Source organism: Ursus arctos, unplaced genomic scaffold, assembly GCF_023065955.2.
Source record: "Ursus arctos isolate Adak ecotype North America unplaced genomic scaffold, UrsArc2.0 scaffold_9, whole genome shotgun sequence".
In the NCBI taxonomy this organism is placed as follows: Eukaryota; Metazoa; Chordata; class Mammalia; order Carnivora; family Ursidae; genus Ursus; species Ursus arctos.
In genome coordinates this window covers 31,713,289-31,729,037 of record NW_026623111.1, presented here as the reverse complement: position 1 = coordinate 31,729,037, position 15,749 = coordinate 31,713,289, and the positions used below count along the sequence as shown (strand labels likewise).

General features: G+C 35.7%; 1 protein-coding gene across 3 annotated transcripts in view; it reads left to right on the top strand.

Moving 5' to 3' along the window:
• PDS5A (PDS5 cohesin associated factor A) overlaps positions 1-15,749 on the top strand; it is a 145,488-nt gene that overhangs the window by 43,664 nt on the left and 86,075 nt on the right. For all 3 annotated transcript variants that reach the window (XM_026508763.4, XM_026508765.4, XM_057309510.1), the window contains exons 3-5: positions 12,681-12,884; positions 13,973-14,059; positions 14,549-14,646. In XM_026508763.4, coding sequence (XP_026364548.1) covers positions 12,681-12,884; positions 13,973-14,059; positions 14,549-14,646 — 389 coding nt within the window. The remainder of the gene's footprint in view (positions 1-12,680; positions 12,885-13,972; positions 14,060-14,548; positions 14,647-15,749) is intronic.

The window sequence follows — 15,749 nt, the reverse complement described above, 5'->3', positions numbered from 1 at the left end:
AATTGAGCCCCACATCAGGCTCCACACTCAGTGGGGAGTCTGCTAGAGGATTCTTTCTCTCCTCTCCCTCTGCCCCTTCCCCTGCTCACATGTGCTTGCTTGTTCTCTCTCTCTCTCTCTCTCTCAAATAAATAAATCTTAAAAAAAAAAAGGATTGGAAGAAGATACACCATGGTAATGCAAATCATTAGGAATTTACAATGACAGTATTTGAAACAAAATAAACTTTAAAACAGGAGTAGTACCAAGGATTAGGAAGGATACTTCATAATGATAAAGGGATCACTGCACTAAGAAAACACAACAATCCTGAATATGTATATACCTAAAACAGCTTCCACATATATGAAGTATGAACTGATAGAAACTAAGAAGGAAAAATGGGTGGGGGTGGGGGCCTGGTTGGCTCAGTTGGTAGAGCACGCGACTCTTGATCTTGGGTTCATGAGTTCAAATCCCATATGGGCGACAGAGATTAAAAAAAAAGGATCAAACAAATCCACAATAATACATGGAAATTTCAACACTCCTCTTTCAATAATTTATTGAACAAGTACAGAGAAATTAATACAGCTATCAAAGTGCTGACGTATCAGTGAATTTGATCTAATTGATATTTATAGAACATCCCATTCAACAACAGAACTACACATTTTCTTCAAGTACATATGAATTATTTACCAATATAGATCAGTAAACGAATTTCAATACATTTAATTTGATTCATAGTATACATAAGGGTAACACAAGGAGTTAAGTGAGAAATTAATAAGAAAAATCCAGAAGAATACCCAAATATTTGGAAATTAAGCAGTATACTTTTTTTTAAGATTTATTAATTTTTAGAGAAAATATACACAAGTGGGGGGCAGAGGGAGAGCGAGAGAGAAACTCAAGCGGACTCCATGCTCAGTGTGGAGCCCATCGTAGGACTCGATCTCACAACCCTGAGATCACAACCTGAGCCCAAAACAAGAGTTGGACGCTTAATGGACTGTGCTACCCAAGCACCCCTAAGCAGTATATTTCTAAGTAACATGTGAATAAAAGAAGAAATCACAAGGAAAATTGGAAAATATTTCGAGCTTAATGAAAATTATATCAAGATTTGTTAGGATAGGAATGTCAGTGTCTGTGTAGCTTCCCTGTAGGTACACTATTAAATTTTATTTTCTCCTTTTTAAGAAAAATTGTTAGATATAGCTAAAGCAGTGCTTATTGAGAAATTTATTTTGATCATGCTTTTAAATGCTTATATTAGAATAGTCTAGATTCAATGATAAGCTTCTACTCTTAGAATCTGGAAAAGAGCACCCGATTATACCTAAAGAAAGAAGAACTTTAATAAAGAATGGAAATCAATCATACAGAAAATGGACAAACAGGGACATCTGGGTGGCTCAGCCAGGCATCTATAACTCTTTTTTTTTTTTTCTTAAGATTTTATTTATTTATTTGACAGAGAGAGACAGCCAGCGAGAGAGGGAACACAAGCAGGGGGAGTGGGAGAGGAGGAAGCAGGCTCCCAGCGGAGAAGCCTGATGTGGGGCTCGATCCCAGAACACTGGGACCACGCCCTGAGCCGAAGGCAGATGCTCAACGACTGAGCCACCCAGTCGCCCCCAGGCATCTATAACTCTTGCTCTCAGGTCTTGATCTCAGGGTCGTGAGTTCAAGCCTCATGTTGAAAGAAAGAAGGAAAGAAAGTAGACAAACAGTGGGGAAAACCAGTAATGCCAAAAGCTGGTTCTTTGAAAAGGGCAATAAAATTGCCAAACGTCTTGTTAGATCATGTTTCTCAACCATGGCCCTGTTGACTCTTTCCTATGCATTGTTTAGCAGCATCCTTGCCCTCAATCCACTACATGCCAATAGAACTCCTTTTCCCTATGTTATAACCAAAATTGTCTCTAGATGTCCTCTGCAGATGGGTGGCAAATTCACTCCTCCCTTCCTGGGACCACTATATTAGAACAATCAAGAAAAAAAGAAAGAAGACAAAAATTAGCAATCAGTGACAAAAGATGAGATTGAGTACAGATTTTACAGGCTTTAAAAAGGATAATAAAGGCATATTACGAGCAAGTTTATGCCAGTAAATTCAATATCCTAGGTGAAATGGATACATTTCTGGAAAAATGTGAATTACCAAAATTGACTTGAAATAGAGAACCTGATAGGCTAATACTGAGTTTAGAAACTGAATTTGCAACTAAAACTTGTCCACAAAGACCCAGATGACTTCATTGGTGAATTTTATTAAACGTTTAAGGAAAAATCATACCAATCCTACACAAGGTTGACAAATAGAAGGTTAAACACTTCTGACTTAATAAGGCTGATATTAACTTAATATCAAAACAAAACATGCTTTACAAGAAAACTACAGATCAAGAGCCTTAATAAACAACAAAATATTAGAGCAGATCCAGTCAACCAAACAAAACCTAAATAGAAGAAAAAACAAAAAAACACATAATACAATGACCTAATGACTGCAGTGTCAGGTTTATTCCAGGAGTACAAATTTGGCTTAGTATTTGAATATTAATGCAATTCAACTTACTAACACTACTATAAAATGGTAAACCCATGTTATTATCTTAATAACTGTAGAAGAAATATCTGAGAAAAAAATCCAACACATTTATCATAAAAATTAACAGCCCTTAAGGGGTGCCTGGGTGGCTCAGTTGGTTAGGTGTCTGCCTTCATCTTGGGTTGGGCTCCTGGGGTCCTGGGATTGAGCTCTGTGTCAGGCTCCCTGCTGAGGTGGGAGTCTGCTTCTCCCTCTCCCTCTGCTCCTCCCCTTCCCTCCCTCTCGTGTTTTCTCTCTCTCTCAAATAAATAAATTTTAGAGAAAAAAAAATTAACAGCACTTTAGGAATAAAAGATAGCTTTTTCAACCTGATAAAAGGCATCTACAGAAAACACCAGTTAATATAATACTTAAGATGAAAAACCAAATGCTTTCTAAGATCTGGAAAGAGGCAGAAATGTCTCTCTTACCATTTTTGTTGGGTTTTTGTTTTGTCTTGTTTTTTATTAAGTAGGCTCTATGCCCAGTGTGGAGCCCAACGCAGAGCTTGAACTCACAGCCCAGAGATCAAGATCAAAAGAGCCGAGATCAAGGGGCGCCTGGGTGGCTCAGTCGTTAGGCGTCTGCCTTCGGCTCAGGGCGTGATCCCGGAGTCCTGGGATCGAGCCCCGCATTGGGCTCCTCCGCTGGGAGCCTGCTTCTTCCTCTCCCACTCACCCTGCTTGTGTTCTCTCTCTCAGGCTGTCTCTCTCTGTCAAATAAATGATTAAAATCTTTAAAGGAAAAAAAAAAAGCTGAGATCAAGAGTTGGATGCTTAACTGACTGAACCACCTAGGCACCCCTCTGGTGGTTTTGCTAGTGCAGTAAGGAAAAGGAAAGACACACAGATTAGAAAAGACAAAATAAAACTGTCCTTATTTGTGAGTGATATTACTATGTTTGTAGCAAATCCCTAAAAAATGCAGAAACAAGACACCAGAACCAATAAAGCTGTGTAGCAATGTGATAGAATACAAGCTCAATATACAAAAGTTGCGTTATCTATGTACTAGGAACCAGCAATTTGAAAATGAAAAAGTATTTAAAATTTATAGTAGCATCTGAAAAGGTAAAATACTTGGAGTAACAAAACATGCAAGACCAGTATACTAAAAACTACAAAATAAAGCTGGAAGAAAAAATTTAAAAACCTAAATTATTAGAGAAATCTATATTCACAGATCAGAGGACTCAGTATTATTAAAATGTCAGTTTGCACGTGCTCTCTCTGTCTCTCTCTCTCTCTCTCTCTCTCTCTCTCTCTCGGTTTTTTTAAAGTAGCCCAATTATACTCTGAATAGGCCGGTCCACTACCCCAACATTGAGACCTGAGCTGAGATCAAGAGTCAGATGCTTAGGGGGCGCCTGGGTGGCTCAGTCGTTAAGTGTCTGCCTTCAGCTCAGGGCGTGATCCCGGCGTTCTGGGATCAAGCCCCACATTAGGCTCCTCTGCTGGGAGCCTGCTTCTTCCTCTCCCACTCCCCTTGCTTGTGTTCTCTCTCTCGCTGGCTGTCTCTATCTCTGTCAAATAAATAAATAAAATCTTAAAAAAAAAAAAAAGTCAGATGCTTAGACAACTCAGCCACCCCAATTCCCCTAAAATGTCATATCTCACTAACATTTTACTTTACGTTTCCTTGGTCATGGATGGGAGTTAGTTCCTCATATTGACTATTTGAGTTTCTTTCAAGAAGTGCTTAGTCTAGCAAGTCATTTGTCCATTTTACATTTGGGTTTTCCTTTTCTTGTTGAATTCTAGGAATTCTTTATATGTACAAGACTGGTTCTTTGTTCATTATGCCTGTCACAATATCTGCTTTCTTTTGGTAGCTTGTCTTTTAAAAACTCTCTAGTGATGCCTTTCAATAAACACATTAATTTTAGTTTTATAGAATCAATTTTTGTGTCTTAAGAAATCCTTCCTACTGAATGTCATAAATATATTCTTTTTTTAAAGATTTTATTTATTTATTTTAGGGAGGGAGAGAGTACACGCATGCAAGCAGGGAGAGGGGTAGAGGAAGAAGGAGAGAATCTCAAACAGACTCCTCGCTGAGCATGGAGCCAGATGCAGCCAGGGCTGGATTCTGTGACCCTGAGATCATGACCTGAGCTGAAATTAAAGAGTTGGTTGCTTAACCAACTGAGCCACCCAGTGCCCCATTCTCCTTTAGTTTTTTAAAAGTTTCTTAGATTTCTCTCCCTGATTTCAATTTCTGTTCCACTGGGAAATTTTTTTTTTTTTTTTTTTTTTTTTTTTTTTTTTTTTTTTTTTGGTAGGTTCTAAAGTAGTCTGTCTTGGGGTGCCTGGGTGGCTCAGTTGGTTAAGTGTTTGCCTCAGCTCAGGTCATGATCCCAGAGTCCTGGGATTGAGCCCCACATCAGGCTCCTTGCTCAACAGGGGGCCTGCTTCTCCTTCTCCCTCTTTGCCTACTGCTCCCCCTGTTTGTGCTCTCTCTGTCAAATAAATAAATGAGATCTTTTAATAGATAGATAGATAGATAGATAGATAGATAAGTGGTCTGTCTTTACCATTACTTTCTAGAAGTGGAAAATTTTAATTTAATGATATTTTCTGTGGAATGGTTGAAGAGTGTGTTTTATAAAATTTTTACTAATATTTTAAAGATTCGCTAAATTTTAATGATAGTTTATTGGATATTTTCTTCTTAGTTTTTTTAAACCTGTTTAGACTTGTATTTCTTTATAAGGACAAAAGAAGAGGGAAAACAACTTTCCAGAATAATTTGTTTACCTGAAAAGATGTCTGTATTGACATTTTGCCTTAAGGTATTTCAACAATTTGTAAATTTTTGATTTGAGGACCAAAATCATGTTTTGCTTTTCCTTTGCAATAGTATGAACTTTTTGGAGTTGCTAAAATTCTCAAATCAGATGATTTCACTTAAAATTTTGTTGTGTCCTGATCACCTGGATGATTTTGCAATATTTTACTGCATTGTCACCTGGCAGTAATTAACTAAAGCTAGCTCTGTCTTTAGTTGGGTTATGTCTTCTCCATTTCTCCCCAGTCCTTATTTCCATGTCACTCACCTCCAGTTGTGACCCCTGCTAGACCCATGTTTAGGATTATATTTACTTAAAAATTCTTTAGGATTATATTTACTTAAAAATTATTTACTTAAGAATTCTAAATAAATTTCTAACAAACAGATGTATACTTACTAATTGATTATCTAGAACTGAGTAAGTTTTATGCCAGAATGGTAGGAATATACATCATGGGTCATAATGTTTGTGTGTGTATATACATATGTATATGTAATCAGAGTAGATGTTAAAGAGGCATTTTGTGAATTCTAATGTTTAAAAAAAAAAAGCATATGCCCTCTCACTTTGTGCCAGTCACTGTTCTAATCATTGAGGGTACAGATGTTAACAGACAAAAATTATTTTCCTGGGAAAACTTGGGTGAAAGAAATCTGTAATTCAGTTTATCTTTTTTAAGGTTTTAAAGTAGAATTAGAATACTTCATGTCATTGTATTCCCAAAATCTGTAACATCTGTATATCAAGCTAATGATGCAATGGTAAATATGTTCTATTAAAATCAGAAACTTTTTTTTTAAGACAGGTCGTTTGGTGAAACTTTCATTTCAACTATTAATAAATGTATGTCTTGTATTTTGTGGTAAATGCACTCTTTCTTAATTTTACTTTTTTAGTTCGATATAATTTCAGACTTAGAAAAGCTCCAAGAATAGTAAAAAAGAGTCTCCTGTGTTCTCCAGATGTTAACTTTGTCCACTTCTACTCTTTTCCTCTCTGCCCCCTCCCATGTCCTATGTCAGCACAAAGCCATTTATAACAAAAATACTGTATTTGCTTCTTTAAGATTCCATTCTTGATGTTTGTATTTGGGCTTATAGAGACAGTGATGTATAGTCGTCCTTACCTGTGTTTTTGCCACGTTAGGTCATTCATGCTATACGTTTATGGCAGCGTATGTAATAGCATTCCTTTCTGAAAGTTTTGAAAACCTAACTAGCTGAGCCCCAAGGATCAGATGTTCTTTTGTGTTTGGTTTTTTTTTTTTTTTTTTGACACTATTTTATTTCATCCTGAACTTTTTTGTTTTTGTTTTCTTTTGTTTACATGTTTTGATATATTTGTGTTTATTTCACTTGGTTGTGACATTAATTAACATGTAGCTAAGAAAAATATCTTCCCAGTTTTAGAAGTCATTTGTACTGATTTTTTAAATTATGGTAAAATATACATAACATAAAATTTACCATTTTAACTATTTTTAAGCATACAGTTGAGTGGTATTAAGTACATGCACATTGTTGTGCAATCATCAGCACCATTCATCTCCAGAACTTTTACATCATCCCTAACTGAAACTCTGTACCCATTAAATACTGAGTCCTCATTAATACTAAGTCCTCATTCCCTCCTCTTGTTAATCACTGGTAATCACTATTCTACCTTCTGTCTCTATAAATTTGACTACCCTGGTTACCTCATATAAGTGAAATCATATGTTACTCTAAAAAGGATATAAGATACTGGTAAGGAACTAATATAATAAGCACTGTCATAGTTTTCAAAGATTTTTTTTTTTTTTTTTTACCATAACCCATGTTAAGAAATACACTTTATAGGGGCGCCTGGGTGGCTTAGTCGTTAAGTGTCTGCCTTCGGCTCAGGGCGTGATCCCATTGTTCTGGGATCGAGCCCCACATCGGGCTCCTCTGCTGGGAGCCTGCTTCTTCTTCTCCCACTCCTTCTGCTTGTGTTCCCTCTCTCGCTGGCTGTCTCTATCTCTGTCAAATAAATAAATAAAATCTTTAAAAAAAAAGAAAGAAAGAAAGAAATACACTTTATATTGTGCTCCCCAGTACAAACAGCCATGTATGTGATATTTATCTGAAACCAAATTTCAAATAAATTATACTCTTACCATATGTGGTACCTCTAATATTTTCTTCCCTCCCTTCCATGCTAGTATTGATCTTGTTCTGGGACTCTGTGACCCAGGGCGAATTACCTACAAGTGCACAACTTTCCTTATCCATAAACTTAGATGATAATAGTACCTACCCTTTGGAAATACTGTCATGAGTAAACCATTGCCCTGATGATTGCTCCAGAGCATCATGCATCTAATAGATCAGTACCAGTGCAAAATAGATGAATCCTTCCTGTCTGTCTACGCAAACCTTAATGCTGCTGCTGCCACACACCACAAAATGCCTTCACTGCATAGTTGCCAGCCAAAAAAAAAAAAAAAAAATAGAAGCAATAGCAATACAACCTCTTCCACATTTCCATTTTCCAAATCATGAGTAAGTGCTTCTGATTGGCTAAACTAGATTACAACTGTAACCCTTATTGTAAGGTGACCTAGGGATGTATAGTTTTTAGCTTTCCTGTCTCTGCAGTACAGAAAGACATATTTTAAAAACTGCAGAATGGATATGGCTTCAGTTAACCTTTGCTGTGTAGTAAAACAAAACCTAATGAGTTAAAATTATTACTCCTCACAGTTCTGTGGTATGAATGCTCCATGTGGTGTCAGCCAGGGTTACTCTTACAAGCTAAATTTAGCTGGGAGCTCAGCTAGGGCTTTGAGTTCTCTACATAGTCTGCCTCTGTGTGTTGTCTCATTTTCGAGGGGTTTTTTTTGGTTGTTGTTTTTTTGGGTTTTTTTTGACAGAGCACAAGCAGGCAGAGGGAGAGGAAGAAGCAGACTCCCTGCGGAGCAGAGAGCCCCATGTGGGGCTCGATCCCACGATGCTGGGATCATGACCTGAGCCGAAGGCAGACACTTAATGACTGAGCTACCCAGGCGCCCCTCATTTTCCAGGGTTCTGTGCATGGTCTCTTCTTGGATAGTCCAGTCTTCCTAACAGTGTGGCAGCTGGGTTCCAGTAAGGAGCATTCCAGCCTCTATATGTACCTGGTTATCTCCTTGCATTTTGCTTGCTAATCTCTTCTTGGTCAAGATAAGTCACATGACCAAACCCAGAGTTTTTATGATAGAGGACTAAACAAGATGTAAATATTACGAGACATAATATGGTAGTTAGCCTCCAACATGGCCCCGAATGATCCTCGTTTCCTTATATTCCAAATGAATAGGGCTGTCCTGATTAACTCATAGGCTATTGTGGAAGTGACAGAGTATGTTTTTGAAGGTTAGGTCATAAAAGATTGCCATTTACGACTCAGCGCTCTTGGATCACTCACTGAGAAAAAGCCAGCGCCATTCCATGAGTACACTCAAGCAGCTGTCCAGAGAACCCCCGTAGAGGGAAACTGACGCCTTTTGTCAAAAGCCAGTGCCAGCTTACCAACCATGTGAATGAGCTACCTTTATAGCACATCTGGTAGGCCCATCACCTTCAGATGATTATAGCTTTGACTGACTACAATTTCATGAGAGAGTTGAAGCAAAACCACCTAGCTAAGTCACTCTCTGATTCCACCTCTATAGAAACCGTGTGACAAATAAATGTTTATTGTTTAAAGGTACAGTTTGGGGGTATTTTGTCACATAGCAATAGATGACAAATACATATACTTTTCTACTGACAAATATTTTTCGATGACTCCCATTTCCTATATAATGAAATTTAAAACTCCTTAATTATGGCATTTCTTACTTTATCTCTTGCCTCCCACTGAACTTGGCTCAGATTGCTTCAGAATACTTTGTAAGATGTCTGTAATGACTTCAAAGTTTGGCTGAGTTAGCTTTAATAGATTCATAAACCTTGTGAGTGAGACATTCATTTACTGGCTACCTCGTAAATAAAAAGGTGTTTTCATGAAATGCAAATCTAACCATATTACGCTCTTCAAAACACGTCAGTGATTCTTGCTTTCAAGATAAAGGCCGAATATGTCTGGTTTGCATGTTCTCTCATTTGGCTTTTGTTAATTTGCATAAGGGTTTAAACTGTTCCTTAGTTTACTCATCCATAAATATAAATTTTAATTATTTTGTTGGTTGAGGTTAGGCGAATTATGTAGAAGGGATCCTAATCAGATGATTTCAGGTGGCCTGTGTAATCCTACTTGAAGTTAATGTTAGGATTATCTTCGATCCCTTCACAACTCCCATTTGGTGCTCTTTATTTCTCTAAGAATTCCTAAACTTCAGGTTTTTATCTTCTGTATTATGTTATTAATTCCAACTAGATAACAATCTCTACTAAAATGTTAACAGATAACCAAGAAATAAGGCTTAACATCTCAAAGGGGTGTTTGCGCTTGGATAGTAAGTAGGCTGTGACTGACCAGTAACCGCATAACCAAACCAAGATACAAAGCTATAACGGAATGGCAGGAGAGGCTTGGAATTTTTATCAGAGTAGCTAGTACTCTACCGTCTATATGTAGTTGTCTCGATTGGGACTTTTCACCAATGAAGCCATCTAACATTGGAGATTTTTTTTGTGGGAAGGTTTTTAATTTCAGATTCAGTTTCTTTTCGTAGAAATAGAATTATTCAGATAGCGTATTTTGTGTGACAGCCCCCTCCAGTGTATTATTATTATTGTCAGGATGAATAATATGTCTTCTTTTTAATTCCTGATTTTGGTAATTTGTGCCTTCTCTCTCCTTGATTTATTCTTGTAGAGGCATGTCAATTAGTCTTTTCAACAGTCAACATTTGGCATTGTTTGGTTTTTCTCATTTTTATGTTTGTTTTCTAATTCATTGATGTCTGTTTTAATTTTTTCCCCTTTGATTCTATCTCCTTTTCATTTAATTTGTTATTTTTCTAACTGCTTGAGGTGGAAATGTAGATCACTGATTTTTCATTCTTCCTTCTTTTATAGCTTATACATTTAAGGCTATAAATTTCCCATAAGTACAACTTAAACTGCATCCCACAGGTATTGATAGTTTATATTTTCATTGTCATTCAGTTCATAATATTTTCTAAATTCCATTGTGATTCTTGATCAGTTGAACTTCACTAAATATCGAAGGAAGAAAGATAAAACCAGCATTACTATAAACTTTCCATATAATAGAAGAAAAGGGGGGGTGCCTGGGTGGCTCAGTCGTTAAGCGTCTGCCTTCAGCTCAGGGCGTGATCCTGGCATTCTGGGTTCGAGCCCCACATCAGGCTCCTCCACTAGGAGCCTGCTTCTTCCTCTCCCACTCCTCCTGCTTGTGTTCCCTCTCTCGCTGGCTGTCTCTCTCTGTCAAATAAATAAAGTCTTTAAAAAAAAAAAAAAAGGAAGAAAAAGAAAAGGGATCACTTATCAATTTGTTCTAAGCCAGTACAGCCTCGTTTCTAAACTGGACAAGGTTGGGGGCGTTTGGGTGGCTCAGGTGGTTAAGCATCCAACTCTTGGTTTCGGCTCAGGTCATGATCTCAGGGTCATGGGATTGAGCCCCATGTTGGGCTCCATGCTCAGTGCAGATTCTGCTTGAGATTCTCTCCCTCTTCCTCTAATACTTGTTATTTCTTGTATTTTTGATACTAGCCATTCTGACTGATATGAGGTGATATTGCGTTGTTGTTTGCATTTGCATTTTCCTAATGATTAGTGATTAGGTAAGCATCTTTTCATGTATCTCTTGGCCATCTGTGTATCTTCTTTGGAAAAATGTCTATTCAGGTCCTCTGCCCATTTTTAAAAATTGGATTATTTGGTCTTTTTGGTTTGGAGTTGCATGGGTTCTTTATATATTTTGGATATTAACCCCTTATCTGATATATCATTTGCAAATATCTTCTATTCAGTAGGTTGCCATTTTGCTTTATTGATGGTTTTCTTTGCTGTGCAAAAGCTTTTTAGTTTGATGTAGTCCCAGGAGTTTATTTTTGCTTTTGTTTCCCTTGCCTGTGGAGAAAGATCCAGAAAAATATTAATTTAGGGCTGATGTCTAACAGATTACTGCCCGTGTTTTCCTTTAGGAGTTTTATGGCTTCAGGTATTACATTTAGGTCTTTAATCCATTTTATTTTTGTGTGTGGTATAAAAAAGTGGTCCAGTTTTATTTTTTTGCATGTAGCTGTCCAGTTTTCCCAGCACCATTTATTGATGAGACTGTCATTTCCCCATTATATATTCTTGCATCCTTTGTGGTAGACTAATAGACCATATGAGCATGGGTTTATTTCTGAGCTATCTGTTTTGTGTTAGTACCATACTGTTTTTTTTAAATTATTATTCTTTTTTCTTTTTATTGAAGTATAGTTGACACACAATGTTACATTAGTTTCGTGTGTACAGCATAGTGATTCCATAACTGTATACATTATGCTGTGCTCACCACAAGTGTGGCTACCATCTGTTACCATAAAACACCATTACAATACCACTGACTGTATTCCTTACATCCCCATGACTTATTCATTCCATAAGTGGAAGACTGTACTTACAACTCCCCTTTACTCCTTTTGCCCATCCCCTAGTAACCATATTGTTTTGATTATTGCAGCTTTGTAGTATACCTTGAAATCTGGGATTGTGATACACCTCCAGCTTTGTTCTTCTTTATCAAAATTGTTTTGACAATTCAGGGTCTTTTGTGGTTCCATACAGATTTTAGGATTCTTTGTTGTAGTTCTGTGAAAAAATACTATTGGTATTTTGATGGGGATTGCATTGAATCTGTAGATTGCTTTGGGTAGTATGGACATTTTAACAGTAGTCTTCCAATTCATGAGCGTGGACTTTTTTGTTTTAGAGTGATTCTAAAATGTTAATTTTGTAATTATAAATAACAACAGGTTATTTTATAATTTTAGCTTTTAATCAGAAGTACAACTACATAAAAATGCTTAAACTTGGTTTTCTTTTGTGAAATGCAAAATCTACTAAGTGTGAAATGAGAGCAGTTTGAAAGAGCCTAGATCAAGGCAGCTTTGATAATAAAATATAAAAGAAACATAATTGATGTTGCAAAATATCAAATGAATTTGGTTGTATGTATGAGGCTAAGAATTTTTTTACTTGGGCTAAATTTTACCTAAAATGATTAGAGTCTTAAATGAAGATTTATACAAAGTGATTGTGAATCCTCTGATAGTAACTAAAAAATATATGTCTTCTACTAATTTCTAAATATCAGGAGTTGAGTATTTTTTCTTTTTATATATTTTTACAGATGGTAGTAAAAACTTTTATGGATATGGATCAGGATTCAGAAGACGAAAAACAGCAGTATCTCCCACTAGCCTTGCATCTTGCATCTGAATTTTTCCTCAGGAATCCCAATAAAGATGTGCGTCTCCTTGTAGCGTGTTGTTTGGCCGACATTTTTCGAATCTATGCCCCAGAAGCTCCATATACTTCCCATGATAAACTTAAGGTAAATATAATCTTTACAAAATTAGTTTACTTTTATAGTTTAGCTTACCTTTAGGAATGTAGCTTTTATTATTATTCACCTGTCATCATAAGGTTATATCGTAAGTTGTAAAACAGATGAATTATTCATTCAGTTAAAATTCATTGCATATCCACAAAAATGACTGGTATTTTTATTGAGGCATCGAAAGGTATAGATCAAAACTAGTCCAGGTCTGCTCATATGTAACCTTCATATTAACCCATCACAAAGCCCAGGTAGCTGAATTGAAGGGATAAGTAGTGGATTAGTGACACTTTTAAAACAATAGTATAACAGAATTTACATATTTAAGTGATTATTTCCCCCTGCACATTACATGCAAAGTTATATTATGCTTATCTTGGAGGTTTCTGCCATTGTTTAAAATGTTTGAGGAGCTTTTTTGAATTGATCTCTTGAGCTGACTTCATATTCTGAATAATTTTATTCTTGGCAAATTTTAATATTTTGAACTGCTTACTTTTCAGTTGTCCTAAAGTCATTTCTTTGCATATTGATTCTATTTTGGGTTAAAACTTCTAAAGAAAGCTTATTAAGAAATGGCACACTATTGTCATGAAAAGTACAACCCTCGAACCAGTCTGTTATTGTTTTTGTTCCGCACAAGTTTGTAGTCACACAACAAATTCAAACTAGATTCTGAAAATTACTATTTTCATGTAGGAAATAGTAATGGAAAGACTCTTGTCCAGGTCCTTACAATGAAGATAATTGTTTGCCATGTTGCAAGATGAAGATAATAAAGTGGAGGAAGTTCTATAGTAGAAGGAAGGGCAGCAAGATATAGAACTTATGGTTCTCTGAGAATGAGAAGCCTTAAGATTTATGCCAGTAATAATTTTTATTATCATTTCTAAAAGATATAGTTTTATATAATTTGCTCTCTTCTAATTATTTGGAATACTGGGCTAAGCCAGTCCCAAGTCATTTGGCTAAGAATTTTCTTTTATTGTATGTAATGGAGAATATGTATACAGACTATTATTAGTGTATTATGAAAGAATGAAAAGTATTTGTATCTAAATTTTATCATTTTTTTTTAACAGGACATATTTTTGTTTATAACCAGACAATTAAAAGGTTTGGAAGATACAAAGAGTCCACAGTTTAATAGATACTTTTATTTATTAGAGGTAAAAAAATTTAATAATTATCACACTATTCATGTAATAGAAAATTCCTTACAGTGACTTTATAAAGTAAGATGAATTTTTTTGTTGTATACAAATCCCACTTAATAAAATGTCTTTTTGAAGATAAAGTACACTCCACTGGAAAACCTATTATTTGAAACTCTGTTTTCATCTTTCTGTTTTATTCTTTTCTAATCTGAAGAGGGATTAAGTTGAAGTAATTTTCACTCTTCCTTATATTTAGTATTTATATATGTCTACTAATCTCTAACAATTTAGTGTTTTTCCATTAGAGTAAGTTAATGCCAACAAGATACATGTCTTTTTAAAGGTCACAGTATATGACAGCTGTAACAACTTTAATTTATGTATTTGGACCTTTACAGATTTGTAATTCTAAAAATTAAATTATAGTAATGAGTTTGCTTTTGTGTAACTATTCCGTGCAAGTGTTATTTATTTATTTATTTATTTATTTATTTATTTAAGAACTTAGCTTGGGTTAAATCCTATAACATCTGCTTCGAATTGGAAGATTGCAATGAAATTTTTATTCAGCTTTTTAGGACTCTCTTCTCAGTGATCAAGTAAGTTATTTTTTATTCATTTCTGTTTGTCTCTGTCTTGCTATGCATAGTGAAATATTGTGTACTGTGCCTATAACTGTGATCTTTTAGATTTATAATGGAATGTTTTACTTAGAAGACTTGACATGAAGAGGAAAATTAGCAAATCTGTTGTCTGCAAGCTGCCTTTGTTCTTGTACCACTATTTTAAGTTAGGTATCAATTATATTGGTCAACTCTTATAAAGCAAATGGTGTGGGACCTTATGTAATGAAATACTATAATGAAATACTAAATTATGAAGTGGAAATTATAAGTATTTGAAGTATCATTAGTGAGTGCTGAAAATCATAGTACCTCAGTGGTTAAGCACACTGACTTCTCCTTTTCAAGCTAGAAAAAAAAAAACCTTAAGCATTGCTCTTTCTTTATAGAAATAGAGAAATTAATGCATAGGGAAAGGGAGTGTGGTGGCTTGCCCAAGGACAAATCACTGAATAGGGGAGCCTAAATTCTGATTTCAGTTCAGTGTTTTGTTGTGTTTTATTCTGTTTTGGTTTTTTGTATAGTAAACCAAGCATTATCCTGAGATGTGTTCTACAGCATTGCACAGTATACAAACATAATATATCTCACATAAATTTTAAATTTTCTAGTAACCACATTAAGGTTAAAAAGAAACAAATGAAATTTATTTCAATAATATACTTTATCCCACAATATCCAAAGCATTAATTTTTTTAAGACTTTTTAAAGATTTTTAAGATTTTTTTTTTAAGATTTATTTATTTTAAAGAGAGAGAGCATGGGCACGCATATTCTAATAGGGGAAAGGGCAGAGGGAGAGAGAGGATCTCAAGCAGACTCCCCACTGAGCTCAGAGCCTGATGTGGGGCTCAGTCTCATGATGCTGAGATCATGACTTGAGCCAAAATCAAGAGTCCAATGCTTAACTGACTGAGCCACCCAGATACTCCCAGAAGCATGATTATTTCGACTTGTGGCTCTGTCCAAACTATAAGTGTTCAGTGGCCAAGTGGCTATTGGCTAATGGCTTCCATATTGGATAGCACACTTCTAGAGTTTCCTGCAGATCTTTTATGAATACTATGCTGTCATGCTTT